At 36.8% G+C, this 15,224-nt stretch overlaps 2 protein-coding genes across 2 annotated transcripts; both read right to left on the reverse strand.

The window, feature by feature from the left end:
* Window positions 1–6,310: 6,310 nt before the first annotated feature.
* Window positions 6,311–7,630, reverse strand: LOC136206179 (GDP-mannose 4,6 dehydratase 1-like). The gene has a single exon (XM_065997137.1). It carries the CDS (start codon window positions 7,607–7,609, stop codon window positions 6,506–6,508), a length of 1,104 nt encoding a protein of 367 aa, XP_065853209.1. The 5' UTR covers window positions 7,610–7,630; the 3' UTR covers window positions 6,311–6,505.
* A 4,720-nt stretch (window positions 7,631–12,350) lies between these two features.
* Window positions 12,351–14,991, reverse strand: LOC136206203 (peptidyl-prolyl cis-trans isomerase Pin1). Its single transcript, XM_065997169.1, has 2 exons — window positions 14,520–14,991; window positions 12,351–12,771 (listed from the first exon to the last, which is right to left on the reverse strand). Exons 1-2 carry the CDS (start codon window positions 14,752–14,754, stop codon window positions 12,647–12,649), a joined length of 360 nt encoding a protein of 119 aa, XP_065853241.1. The 5' UTR covers window positions 14,755–14,991; the 3' UTR covers window positions 12,351–12,646.
* Window positions 14,992–15,224: the final 233 nt, after the last annotated feature.

Genomic DNA, 15,224 nt, shown 5'->3' on the forward strand with positions numbered 1-15,224 from the left:
TGGAGATTTCCATGAATGTTTTTTTTTTTTTGAAAGCATGATTTTTTATTTTTTTTGGTAGAAAAGGAAAGAAAAAATAAGCAAACAAGACAGCTCAACCCGGGACCAGTCTAGGAAAACTGACCCCCATAGCATCTTCCAAGCTCAAGGAAGAAATGAAGACCGGTGGAGAAGAAAGGGTAGAAAGACCCAATAAGCCAGAGTGCCCTTCCAAAGCAAGACGGTCCGCGACGCGGTTCTGCTCCCTATAAATATGAGTGAACTTGATAGACTCAAAGGAGGATCCAATCCTTTTAATGCCTCTAATGATGTTTAAGCTATTCCGGCAAACAAACTTGCCCTCAGAAATCATCTTCACCGCTTCTTGGTTATCTGACTCAACCAGAAGCTTCTTCACCCTAAGATCCTTAGCCATCTTCAGGCCAGAGAAAATCCCCCACAGCTCCGCAGAAAAGGAAGAACCAATACCCAAATTCTGATAGAAGCCACAAATCCACCTGCCTCCATCGTCTCTTAGGACCCCTCCTGCGGCGATTCTCCCATCTCTCAGACAAGAACCATCAGTGTTAAGCTTAATTACACCATCGCTTGGTCTACACCAGCCTAACAGATTGACCTCCTTCCTCTGAACCATCCTAACTAAGAGATCTTCCCCAAAACTCTCCACCAAGGTACTAACCTTTTTAGAAAAGAAATCCAGGACATTTGGCACAGAAACAATTTTTCCTCCAAAGATCTCCTCATTCCGCCACCTCCAAATCTGATGGCACACCACCACAAAAAGAAGAACACCTTGATACAGGCAAAAGATTCCCGTTAATACCATCAATGAACCAGTCTTTCTCAGAATGGGATAAAAAGGAATGGAGCACATCCCTAGGGAGAATTCTTCTCCAAACCTCTAAACTCTTCTCACAATCCCTGAGAGCATGGCACACAGTCTCCTCAAATCCTCTGCATCTGCCACAGGCTCCAGAGTCCACCAGGTGCCTCATTTTCCTATCCGAGTTGGTAAGCAACCTATTCCTAGCCCCAAGCCAAAGGAAACTCCTAATGCGGTACGGCACTTTTAAGCCCCAAATCGTCTTCCACACACCTGGGGAAGAAGAATCCAAGCCCTGATAGAACGCCTGATAAGCCGATTTACACGAATAAGCCCCATTGTTTGTCAGCGCCCAACAATAACTATCCTTATCCTCACTATGATTACTAATGTGAATACCTCTAATAGACAGGAGTGAATCCAGACTGAGATAAGATTCAAACTTATCCCAAACCCACTCGCCCTCAGAGTTAACAACATCAGCAATCCTCCAGTCTTGAACGTCCAGCGGAGGTAAGGAAATACAAACTTCCAATAACGGCTTCTCACCAACCCAAATATCCTTCCAGAACCTGATGGACCTGCCATTACCCACATTCCACCCAATCCTAGAACAAAATTCTGCAAACACTACACTTATGCCTTTCCAAAGAAAGGAACAATTAACCACTCTTTCCTTAGGCCCCCCAAACACCTTATCCTTCTGGTACTTCCCGCAAAGGAGCTGGACCCACAGAGCAGAAGGGTTCTGCCACATACGCCACATGAGTTTCATTAATAAGACTTTATTATTGTCTTTAGCTTTCCTAATACCCAGACCTCCAGAATCTTTAGGCTGGCAAACCTCACTCTAGGGCACATGATGGATCTTTTTTCCCTCCTCAGTTTCCCCCCACAGGAACCTACGGTTGATTTTATCAAGATCTTTCAGCACAGGCTCCGGAAGCTTACAAGCTTGCATAATGTGATTGGGAGTCGCACAGTTAACTGATTGAATTAACGTAAGACGACCAGCGAGAGAGAGAGTATTGGCTTTCCACGTTGCACACTTCATATTAGCTTTATCCAAAGTATCTTTAAAAGACACTTTAGACACTCTCTCACTGTGGAAGGGAATCCCCAGATACTTCCCGAGGGAGCCAGTCAGAGGAATACCCGACAGATCACTTAACCTTTTACAAACTCTCTGCTTCATGTTTTTAGAGCACATCATCCTAGATTTCTGGACATTAAGCTTTTGTCCGGAGGCCGAACAGAAACAGTCAAGAATATCCATAATAATGCTCAACTGCTCCTCATTACCTTCCAAAAAGATTAGGACATCATCTGCAAAGAACAAGTGAGACACCTGGGGACAGAAACTATTGATAGCCACCGGATGGAAACTCCCATTATCAATAGCATCTTGAATCAGGTGAGACAACCTCTCCATAGCAATAACGAAGAGGAAAGGGCTCATGGGGTCACCCTGACGGATACCCCTGCTCGGCGAAAACTCCTCCGACATATCCCCATTAATCAAAACCTGAAAAACAGGAGAAGAGATACAAACCTTGATTAACCTTCTCCAACTGTTAGGGATCCTAGCTCTCTCCAGACTCTCCATCAGGAAACTCCAGTTGATGCGATCATAGGCCTTCTCCAAATCCAACTTAAGAGCAACAATGCCTTTCTTCCCCTTCCTGATCTTCATAGTGTGGACCATCTCTTGGGCAATCACCACATTATCCATCATTTGTCTACCAGGCACAAAACTACCCTGATTCTGACAAATGATCTCAGGAAGAATGCAACGGATTCTATTGGCCACAATCTTTGTAATAGTTTTATAAAGAACATTACAAAGACTGATAGGTCTCATATGCAAAAAGGAAGTAGGTTTTTCAATTTTGGGAATCAGAATTAGAAGGGTTCTATTAACCAGCTCTATATCCTGAGAACCATTAAAAACACCTATGATAAAATTATAGATACATTCCTTAACGACCTCCCAGTGCTTATGGTCAAAACCAGCAGGCAGACCATCAATCCCAGGAGCTTTAGTAGCCCCAATACTAAAAATGGCTTGGTCAATTTCCTTCAGGGAGATAGGGTGAAAGGCATCCTGAATGCTATCCTCCATGATCATAGGAAATGTAGCAACAGAGTGAGCCTTCTCCAGATGAACAGGCTCTTCTTTAAACAGATCTTTATAGAACTCCAGGGCCAAATTCCGAATCTCCTCATCTTCATACACCCACTCACCATTAGAGTCTTTGATGGCATCAATTCTGTTCCTCTGCCTTCTAATGATGGTAGAAAGATGGAAATACCTGGTATTGCGATCCCCATCTCTAATCCAGGACTTTCTAGACTTTTGAAACCAAAGAAGCTCCTCCTGCCTGAGAACAGCTTCCAGCTCCTTCTGAAGGGTTTTGAGGAGGCCATCCAAGCTGTGATCAAACCTCACCTCCAACCTACGCTGAATGCCCTCCATCCTATTTAATAACTTATTTTTCCTTCTAATAATGTGCCCAAAGACATTTCTATTCCACCCTAGCACATTATTCCTAAACCCTTCAGTCGCTTGAAGGACATTCGAGTGAGGTTTCCAATTATCATGAACAAAATCCTTAAACTTAGGATGAGACTCCCAAGCCAATTGATAACGGAACGGTCTCTCACCCCTAGGACGATTGCCTCTCAAAAGCCTAAATAAAATAGGACAGTGATACGAATGACGGAAAGGGAGATTTAACACAGAACACTCAGGAAAAGAAGTCTGAGCTAAAACATTAGCGTATACCTTATCCAAACGGACAAAGGTACTGTTACGCTTCCAAGTGAACTTATGCCCAGAAGCCCCCAGATCAGAAAGCCCACATAAATCCATACTATTTTTATGGTGAAGGCAACGATTAACATAATGATGCGATCCCCCTCTCTGATCACTCAGAAAAGCAATATCATTAAAGTCACCCGCCACAAACCAGGCCTCAGATATACTGACACTCATAGAATAAAGAACCTCCCAAAGCCGTTTCCGATTAGCTAAAATAGGGTCAGCATAAACCAGGGTAATTAAAAAAAGGATTACTACCGGAAACACTCACTTTCCGATTAGCTATTTTTAGAGATATGTCTTCGACAACGCTCGGACTGGGTTAAGAGTTTATTATGAACTGTTGTCCATAGGAAGAATTTTATTCTCTGCGGGATTTCCAAGCGCCAGATGAACTCCCATTTCCAGTTAGGAAGGTCCCAATGATCCTTTGCAATCATCCGATATGCTATATTGGTAGAAAACTTTCCATTACTTGTCTCCTTCCAAATCAATTCGTTTCTACACCGTCCAGTTGTGTCGATTTTAATAGCTGCTATGTGTAAACATAATTCCATGGGAACCCACTTCTCAATTTCCCTCCAGTTCCATTCCCCTTCATTGTTCGTATATTGTTTGATAGTGTAGCCGATTTGATTTTCCGGGATCAATTGTACGATATCACAGAGCTTGAAATTTCCTAGCCACTCCTCATTCCAGAAGCATATATTGTCCCCATCCCCGAGACTCCAAGTGATTCCCCATTTGAATTCTGAGATAACCGCATTTATGCTTCTCCACACATGGGAGCACTGTCGAGGTTATGAAACTAATAAGTTCTGCTATATTTGAATAACACTTTCTACTATATATATATATAAAGAAGAGATTCGGTGTGCCAGATTTATTTTGGTGTGACAAGGACCAATTTTGTAATTAACTAAAGGGTGGTGACAAAATTATAAATAAAATGAAAGAGAAAATTATTTTATTTCTTTTCTTTAAAATACATTTTCCCAACTTTCGTAATCTCGTTTTTCAAAAACTTTTATACTGTTGGAATCGTCTTAATTAGACGATCATTTTAAGATCCCAGAAACTCAAGTAAAAAAAATTCCAGTGAACAGAATTCGGCGATCTGTTTTTCTGTGAGAAAAAAATACCCAGAATTTTTTTAAAAAAATTCTAGAAAATGTAAAACATCATTCTGAAAAGCTTTAATTCTTGACTCAAAGTGAGATTCCTTACGGTTTAGTCTCGAATCAACGGAATCTGGCGATTAGGTGGACGTTTTCTGGCGAGAAAACAGAAAGTTTCCAGAAAATTCTCAAAACATTCCAGAAAATGTAAAACATTTTTTTGAGAAGCTTTAATTCTTGGATCGAAGTAGGATTTCTTACGGTTTAGTCCCAATAAAAAAATTCCTTAATTTTATCCATTTTACATGTTTCAACAATTTATTGGGTCAAAACCGTAAGGAATCTCATTTTGAGCCAAGAATTAAAGTTTCTTAAAATTTTGTTTTACATTTTTTGATAATTTTTTGGGCACTTTTTGATCCTAACTTTCGCACTATGTGTTCAAATATTCTGTTGGAACAATATAACAATTTTGTTAGAACAATATAAGTATTATGTTGGAACAATATAACAATTCTTTTGGAACAATATAAGTATTCTGTTGGAACAATGTAACAATTCTTTTGGAACAATATAAGTATTTTGTTGGAACAATATAACTATTCTGTTGGAAAATTGGTACACTGATTTGAAACAATTGGTACACAGATTTATTTTATTGGAAGAATATAAGAATTAGAATTATTTTCTAAATAATATAACTAACGTAAATTTGATCAGATCAGCTTTGGAGGTTTTATCCGATTGGAAGCAGATGCGGTTCAAACGCAGAAACGATGGTCAACAGACGCATCAACAAAATACAAACAGTATATGCAGACTTTGGTATGTTCTGCCCAGGGACTTCCTCAAGTGTAACGTGGATGCAGCGCTTTTCGAAAATGAAGGAAAAGGAGGTATCATCGCAGTAATTCGGGACGAAAGCGGAAGTTTTGTTGCTGCTCGAATTCGTGGTCTGGATGGAATCCCCCCTCCCCCCCCCCCCCACCGATCAGAGAAATAGAAGCACAGGCGGTACTGGATGCTTTACAGTGGGCGGAGGAACAAAATCACATAAAGGTTATATTTGAATCCGATGCCAAGGTAGTGGTGGATGCAATTAACTCCTCGAACGAGGACCTCACTTAGTTTGGAGATTTAGTTCAACAATGTCGGTTTATTCTTTCTAATGACTATTACTCAGTCACATTTGTTCGGCGACAGGCTAACGGAATAGCTCATGCTAGTTTTTGATCGTGTTTCAAGTTTTTTTTATTTTCTGTAATTAACATTCTTTGCCCGTTAGTGGGTCATTAATTCAATTCTCTTTCAAAAAAAAAACTACACACATATTTTCACCGAAAAAAGATTAATACTCTCGAAAGCATAATGATAATACCTTCTAGGTTTTTTTTAAATCAGTTTTTTTTTTTTTGAAAAATCAATTTTTAATTTATAATAAAGAGTTAATGTCTCATATCAATAGTATTTGTTCATCGATCCAAGAACTTAGTTCAATAATTAAAAATAAAAATACAAATCATAAAATATTCAGTCTCCCTCCAAAAAAAAAATATTTTTGGCTAAAAAAGGAATAAATAAAAATAAAAATTACATGAGAATAATACAAACAAACTAAATCATAGTTGTTCAAACTTACCTCCTGCCATGCATACTAATACATGAACAACGTAATTTTATTTGGAATGGAAAGATAAAACTGAACAGGAAATTGATTATAAAAAAGAAAAAATCAGAATCAAATCAATTCTGGGTGTTTATATAACCAGCATCAACAAGAACTTTCTCCCTCTTAGCTAATTCCATATCTTCATCAATCATCATCTTCACCAATTGCTGAAATCCAACCTTAGGCTTCCATCCAAGAACTTCCTTAGCCTTGCTTGAATCTCCTTTCAAATTATCCACTTCCGTCGGCCTAAAATACTTATTATCAATCTCAACATAATCTTTCCAATTCAATCCCACATACCCAAACGCCACCCCCAAAAATTCCTCCACCTTATGCGACTCCTCCGTCGCCACCACATAATCGTCCGGCTTCTCCTGTTGCAACATCATCCACATTGCTTCAACATAATCCCCTGCAAATCCCCAATCTCTAGACGCCTGTAAATTCCCCAAATACAGCTTACTCTGTAATCCCATCTTAATCCTCCCTACTGCTCTCGTTATCTTCCTCGTCACGAAATTCTCCCCTCGCCGCGGCGATTCATGGTTGAATAAAATTCCGTTACACGCATACAACCCGTACGCTTCACGGTAGTTCACAGTGTACCAATGTGCTGCGCATTTTGATACAGCGTATGGAGATCTCGGGTGAAACGGAGTCGTTTCAGATTGAGGAGGCGGTGTAGCTCCGTACATCTCCGATGATCCAGCTTGATAGTACCGGATTTGCTTTCTCCCTGTGGCGGCGACATGTGACCGGACAGCTTCGAGGAGGTGGAGAGCACCAGTGGCCACCACATCGGCGGTGTAATCGGGTGTTTCGAAGGAGACGGCAACGTGGGATTGAGCAGCAAGATTGTAGACTTCGTCGGGGGCAATGGTGTCGACCCAACGGCGGAGGGAAGAAGCGTCGGTGAGATCAGCGTAGTGCAGCTTCATTCGGGCCTTGTGAGTATTATGTGGATCGACGTAGATGTGGTTGATACGCTGCGTATTGAAATTAGAGGAGCGGCGGATCAGACCGTGAACTTCGTAGCCCTTATTGAGTAGAAACTCCGTGAGGTAGGAGCCGTCTTGTCCAGTTATTCCGGTGACTAATGCTATCTTGCGCTTTAGTGGAGTAGCAGAGTCGCCATTGACGGTGGGATTGGCAGATTCCGATAGAACAGCGGCCATGGAAATGTGTTTGCTGTGAAATTGAAATGGGAGAATTGGAAGCTGAAGTTGAAGCTGTGGTGATTAGATTAATGGAGGAGGGTTTTAATAGAGAGGATTTTGATGGCAGAGAGAAGGATTTCAACTTTATTCAAACTTACTTAAAGTGGATTAACAATAAGATATTCATTTATGTTCTTTATCTTTTTTTTAATCTCTTTTCATTCATGTTATTAAATTGAACAAATGGGAGTATACAGTATTAAATAACATGAATATTATAAAAACTTTTCTTGAGCAGTCATTTTGGAACCATCATATCTCACTTAATACGATTCCGCTATTCTTTCGTTTCATTTCGAGTAATAAATGTAAGATTCCACGTTTTTTTACAAGATTCGACGGTTGGTATCCCAAAAAATAGGTTTTTGAGAGATGACATGATACTGAAAAATTGAAGCGGAAATTAGCTTTTTATTTTATTTTATTTTCTTCTTATCACTAATTTTGTCTTTTATATTTATTTTCATTATTTTATTTTTATTTCTATAATAAACTTTTTATTAATAAAAATTGAAAGTTTATTTTTATCCCAACAAACAATTTATAATTGGCCTAATACACAAATAACTCCATGAACTTGTCCAAATGTTGCTATTGCCCCCTTCAACTTTCAATTGTAACAACTTACCCATCAAACTTGTCCAATTGTAACAACTTACCCCTTAAACTTGTCCGATTGTAAAACACAACCCCAAATTACTGACATGGACTGCAATTGAAGAAACACGTGAAATACAAATTCTGCAACGCTCGTGGAGTATGATAATCAGATCTTTGGCGTGATACGAATCCGGAGAAACTTTTTTACGGTTACTTCAAATACGGGGTAAAAAAAATTCTAATTTGGGGTTATGTTTTACAATTGAACAAGTTTAAGGGGTAAGTTGTTACAACTGAAAGTTGAGAGGTGCAGTTGCAACATTTGGACAAGTTCAAGTAGTTATTTATGTATTAAGCCTTTATAATTTGAAGCTCGACAGTCCTAGTTGATGTTAACGAAAGTTGTTTAAATTCAAGTTTGTCCTCTAAAAACCCACAAAAATAAAGAAGTTTTTCAAAATTAATATTATGATTAGTGCATGTGGCCTCATGCAATATTACTTTGCATGTACTCAACGAGAAACCTTTCTTCTTCTGACTTTGTACGCATTAATTTAAGAATGAATTAAATTGGTCATTGCATGAATATAAGTAGAAAGGAGCTTTTCTTGATTTTTAAGCTATTTACTTTGTATAAATAAATTTTACATTCAACGCTATTTAATTAATTCATATATTCTACCAAAAACAAAATAAAATAATTCATCCATTAATGTTATTGTATATATAAAAAACTGCTGCAATATATAGAGTTATTGATTTTTCTTTTTGTCTGATTCATGTATGTATATGAGATTATTTGTTGATTAAAAATGAACCAGTAAATTAGCGGTTTAAAATAATAATTAACATATTATTTTTGGGGTGCCTTACTTTATTGTAAGGCCACGAATCTCCCACCGTTATATGCAGACGACATTCCTCCTTAAGATGGGGACGACAGTTGTCACTATGAACGACGACAATGTCGTCTCTAAGAAGGGGACGATAGTCGTTTCTAGGAATGAGGACAACCCTTTCAATGGCGACAACATTTGTTCCTAAAGAATGAGGATGATAATTGTCCTTTATAGAGACGATATCATATTTTTCGTCCTCCATAGAATATTAGAATCAGGGATAGAGGAATCGAGAACGACAAATTTTTATAATTTTGAGGATGATTTTTCTCCGCTTTGAAAGTTTTTTGTTTTTTTTTGTTTTAAGTGTTAGGTGATTTACATCTCCTACATACCTCCTAGAACAGAACCCCAATTACAAAACACATTAGCTCTTTATATAATTAATGCTTCAAACAATTATTTAATGTATGAACACATCTAATGGACAACCATTTAATTAGGATCTCACATTACCAATACATAATCTTTACTTATCCCATAGATTATGGTATATTAAACAACAAACAGGGAATTATGAAACTTAATATTTGATTCCTTCTCTTTTCTTAAGAACTCTACTAACATCTCTACCAATTGGAAAAAAAAATCATTATTAGTCTCCAATTTTAAAATAAGTAAAAAAAAGCTATTTGATTGCAACTTCACAATTATAAATATAAGGCTAATGACTGTAAAAAAAAAAAATAAATAAAAAAGAAAGTTGAACACTAAATGAATGAGACATCGAACTGCAAATCGTAAAAGATCACATTTATTTTAGGATCTCGTTTTCCATAAACACTTTTGGGCTGCCTATATCCCACCTAGAATTCGACACTCTGTTCCGATTTGTTCTGAATAGTTACTCTTGTCTTTTTTGTAGCTTCCTAAGCATTTTTTTAACCGTATAGGCTTCATCTAGACCGCCTGACTCAATTTTTAATAGGGATTGATCCACAAAAATAATATGAACGATATTCACTTAAAAGCGGATAATAGATGCCTCTAGATTGAATGTGGGCTTCGACCTTGCTTTCCGGGAACAATGTCTTGCCTTCAGATTAAAAAAAACCTCTGACATTAAAGTGCGAGTCTATGAACTAGCTAAATTTATTATTTTTCTATAAAACAAATAAAAACTAGTTAGATTCGTTCTTAAATGTAAAAGCAATTGTATTATCACTATATGACATCAAATAAAATTTCCTATTTTTTTTTATCAATTGTCATTTATTTGTGCTTTTCTATCTTTAGAATAATTCTATAATTATATATAAAAAGTTGTTTTAATGATATTCGTGTCACGAAAGGATATCGATCGTTGAAACACGGTTACAAAACATGATAAACAATAAGGATAATATATATGTAATAATAATACTCATGCATAAACAAAAGAAGTTAATAAATGTATAAAATTGGAATGATTTTATATATATATCACGAATGAAAGTATTTAGTAAAAATAGGTGAATAGAAATGCTTTAGGATAATTGATGGATTTTATCAGTAATCTCTCGAGTATATGTAATAAACTCAGATCTATCAATTAATATTCAACAGATATATTATAATGCAAATCCGTTGGGAGGCAACCGAAGAAATGAATTGTGGCTCTATGTCACTGATCTAGAGGGCGGCAGCGGCAAGGGAGAGCAGGAGGACAAGGATTGTCTTTTGCAGTTATTCGCAATATCTCTATGTGTGTACTGTCTTGTGTATTAGGTTTAGCCTCCAGGGCCGGTCCTAGGAATAGGCCAAGAGTGTGAACCCAAGGTCAAAAGGGGCCCAATTTTTTTCTAATATAAATGTATTTATAATACCAATTCAGACCTAAAAATGGACCAAATAATATGAGATTAATATAGGTCTAAATTTCTATTTTAAACTTTTAAGTATAACTTTTATTATTATTAAGGGTCATTATCTCTTATTTCGCCTAGAACCTATAAATTTTTTTTTTTTGAAGTAAGAACCTATAAAATATTAGGGCCAGCCCTGTTAGCATCCTTAGCTATTTATTTATAGCAAGGCTAAACCCTAGAACCTTAACCCATAAGGTTATGAACAGACTTAATGGATCAATAAATGGGTCAATGCCTGTTTAATCTATTAATTCCCATAGCTCCCGCTCAAACTCAATAGAAACATACTCAATTACTCTGTCTCGCTCATACTCGCAAATAGTAGCGTTTTCAGGAATAACAAGCTTATCATTGGTAGAATAGAAGCAACATTCTTCATAGTAAGGTAGAACAACATCTTTTGCTTCCACCGTCGGAAAGGAGCCCCCTCGAATCGAAATGGTTTGTTGATATCAAACAGTCCATTGGTTTGTTCGGTAGCCATAGTAGTAGAGAAACGTCTCAAAATTATTGAAGCACGAACAGAAAAAATGCAAATTTACCGAACACAGTAATGAGATGAGTCGCGGATGAGGTTGCACTCTTTAAGATATTCGCGGAATTGCCTTCAAATATTGCAAGCAGTCATATAATCCGCTCGCCTCCAGGATAAAACAACTCACTTAAAGAAAATACGAGTGAATACGAGTTTGTATTACACAGTTGAAACTCAGTCAAAAATAGACTTAAGAATTTTGCTCAATTTCGTTTGTAAAGGAAAAAAGATTTTGAAAAAGGAAGTGTGAAAATTTCAATACTGAAGAATGTGAATCCCAAAGCTAGTTACTAGTCTAGTGCAAAATGAGAGAGAAAAAATGATAACGGTGAACAGTTTAGACTAAATCTGGTGGACTAAACCAATTTAATAAAATAGCTATAAAACATTTTCGAAATTTTTAATTAAATCAATAATAAAAAGAATTCCGCAAAATATATAGTGTCCACACCACACTAACCAAACCTCGCCGGATCGATTGGACAGCAACGTATATGGTGATCAAATATCATGTAGGTCCTCATCCTTTCTCAAAAGCATATATCCAAGAGTGTAAAAACTTTCTTTATATATTGCACTTCCAAGTGATATTTGGATAATACTAAAAGTAGTCCCTTTGAGGGCAAACTTTAAAGTTTTGACAAATTCAATTATGGACCTAGCCCAACGCAAACAAACATCAAGCACATAAGTTCACAATAGTCTGGCTGGGTAGGATGAGACCAGGTTTCTTTCCTACACATAACCAAAAAGCAAACCCAGATTATAACAAATGACAAGTTCACAAGTATTGGAAAACAGGATATATATAATATATCTGACAAATAATGCATAGAATATGAACTGAGATTAGAATAAAAACACTTATTATAGTCGGTCTAGTGATTATCCAAAACCACAACCAGAAATTTTCAATAAGCAACGTAATCCCCATAAGAGTTGGGAACAATTGATCAATCAGTCAAAAACATGACATAAGAATAAAAACATAAATTAAGTATCTGAATATGGTGATTTTACACTAACATAACATCAAAAGCAATCTTGTCATTCTCGAGTCCATTTGCCAGTACACTGCAAAATCATTCGTACAACTCCATACTCCACACTAGGATTATCCAGTCCTCAAGATAATGTGCACCCCACTGTCGGTATCGACAATTTCGCTTATCTCACCAACCGCAAGAGCAAATGTTGCGTCTTCAAAAGGTTTCTGCATCTGGCCCCGACCAAATGGACCTACATAAATGTTTAAAATAGCTGCTTAGCTCAGACCAAAGTATGTAAACACCAATACTTTATCATATAAACAAGACAGGGAATCACATGATTGTTCAAAATCTGTGCAACTAATTGGGAACAAATGTCAAAATTTAAGAATAACCACATAATCGATATGTACACACACAATCACCCTGCAGTTACAGCAGTGGTTTTCATTTTGGAGGTCTCAGGTTCACTAACTAACACTAGGGTGCGCCATTAATTTTAAGAAAACGGCGTCTCTCAGTAAAGTACCTTCATATTTTTTCCTGCATTTCATTGGACTTGCACAAGGTTATCAAAACATTGTGAAAAACACGCAACAAAAAAGGACATACAGAACTACAGACAGTTCCTAAACTATGAGGCTCCAAGTCTACTTTCTAATTCTGTATCCTTTCCCTCATTGAATCTATGCCATAGAATCCATCAAACTACAGATTAAAGAGCGAGTTAGTTCCTGTATCTGTGATTTACAAATATTTTGCCCAACAGTCTGATAAGTCTTCAACTTGCATACTTCTGCAATAATGCTCTATGAATTTGTGTCAATTTGATGAGTTACTGATTTATGCATCCTGTCTCTTGGAGCTTTGGGCAAAATTTTCTAGTCTGGGGGATCTGGTTTAGGTCTCAGCTCTAAAAACAAGGCAATTGTTGGAACACCTTAATCGAGTCTGCAACTTTAAGATCCTTTAGTATACAAACATATTGCCTCTGTTATAGAAGGCATTTCAATTGCATATTGTTAGGTAACACAAAAGTACAGCAATTTTTGTTCTCTAATTATGTTTATCTCTTCTACCATGATGTTTTATTTATTTGATATTCTTATTTCCAGCATAAGATCTTTTTTCACAACTTAGAAATACAAACCAGAAAGATATTGTAAAAAGTCAGCAGATATTCTATTTCAGTTCAACTTCGAACTTCATCTTTTATTCCCTTCTGAAATGCCCAACTGTTTCAAAACAATAATTATGTTGACAATAAGCTTAAATTGATAAGTATAGGCTCAACAAACTTTAACTTTATATACAAAATAAGTCAATGGAAGAGGTTTTAACGCAATTTCTGAGCCAGCACAAGCATTAAACACAACTTATGCGTTCATTGCCTATGACATGAACTAGTAAATTCCTCTTTCTTTCTTCACATTGATTAATTTTACAAGTTAATTTGAACTCATTATCCTCTATGGTATAGAATGCACCAATCCGAAATTAACAAGTTCACTACAAGTTAAATTCCACTGATGTATACAAATTACAAAATTTTTTGTTCTTACTCAATCAGACATCATCTGTAGAAGACCAAACTATTAACTTTAACTTTCTGTCTTAATAGTTGTAAAAAATTGAATAACATTCCCCACAATATTGGAGCAATACATCAACCAATTTGACAACCATACATATGCATCTCAGACAACCAACATCCTCTAGCTGTATAACCAAATAGAAAAGTGTCCTATGCATAATTTCCTCAATCGAGACATACTTTGTGCACAGATTGATTTGCAAATAATAATGTGGACATCAATAAATGATGAATCTAAGTAGCAAGTTTAGTAGGATAAAGTTGCAATGCGGATCGAAACATTAGGATAAAAGCCCAATTACAACATATTGAAGAATCATCATATCAATACTATATCGAAATCCAGAATTGCTCAAGAAGCAGAGTGTATTGGTAAATAGCTAAAGAAAAGAGAAGTAACTAACCGAGATCGCCGCCGCGTTTAGCGGAGCTACAATCGGAGGAGCGAGAAGCAATATCCTCAAACTTGGCCTTGCCGGCAATAATATCTTCACGGAAAACTTTGAGCTGAGAGACGGCGCTGTCTCTGGTGGTGTTCTTAATTACTCGACCTTCAGGATCTTTCCAGGAAGCCTTCCTTCGAGATCCCTCATGCTTTATGAGTATATGAGAAGCCCTAACCTGATTGGCGGAAGACATTTTGGTCCTTTTCTTGTTCTTTTCTCTCTCTTTTTCTTTTTCTCTTTCTTTCAGCTTTGATGTTCGATCTGCAGAGGAGATCGAGTCCTTCTTTCTCTTCCGATCGGAATCTATTTTTACTCTGAAGTTGTTCTTCTTCCTCCTCCACTGCTTCTATCTACGTCCAAAGAGTCCAATTTCAAGTGCTCTTTCTATGCCAAAATGGAGGAGAAAACCAAATATATGGGATGAGGTTGGTTGCTTGTGTTTGATTTTCGTTTTTTTGGGGGATAGTACAGTTTTACCATAATTATTTTTGGGAACTTAACCCCATTTAGGAAATAGTACAATTTTACCATAATTTTTTTTTATCACCTTTTCTATTAAGGTTAATTTTATTTCTAACATTACCGAATAAGATTAATTTTATTGCGTAAAGTAAAATTCAAAGCAACTTATTTAATTGTTATTCAACTGTAAAATTCAACCTT

Source organism: Euphorbia lathyris, chromosome 1 (assembly GCF_963576675.1).
Source record: "Euphorbia lathyris chromosome 1, ddEupLath1.1, whole genome shotgun sequence".
NCBI classification, from domain to species: Eukaryota; Viridiplantae; Streptophyta; class Magnoliopsida; order Malpighiales; family Euphorbiaceae; genus Euphorbia; species Euphorbia lathyris.

What these genes read in the sequence shown, in the direction of transcription:
- LOC136206179 (XM_065997137.1), bottom strand. Translation starts at nt 7,609, where the DNA reads ATGGCCGCTGTTCTATCGGAATCTGCCAATCCCACCGTCAATGGCGAC.
- LOC136206203 (XM_065997169.1), bottom strand. Translation starts at nt 14,754, where the DNA reads ATGTCTTCCGCCAATCAGGTTAGGGCTTCTCATATACTCATAAAGCAT. An exon ending in TAAACGCGGCGGCGATCTCG is followed by an intron (nt 12,772 to 14,519) that starts GTTAGTTACTTC and finishes ACATTTATGTAG; the next exon opens with GTCCATTTGGTCGGGGCCAG.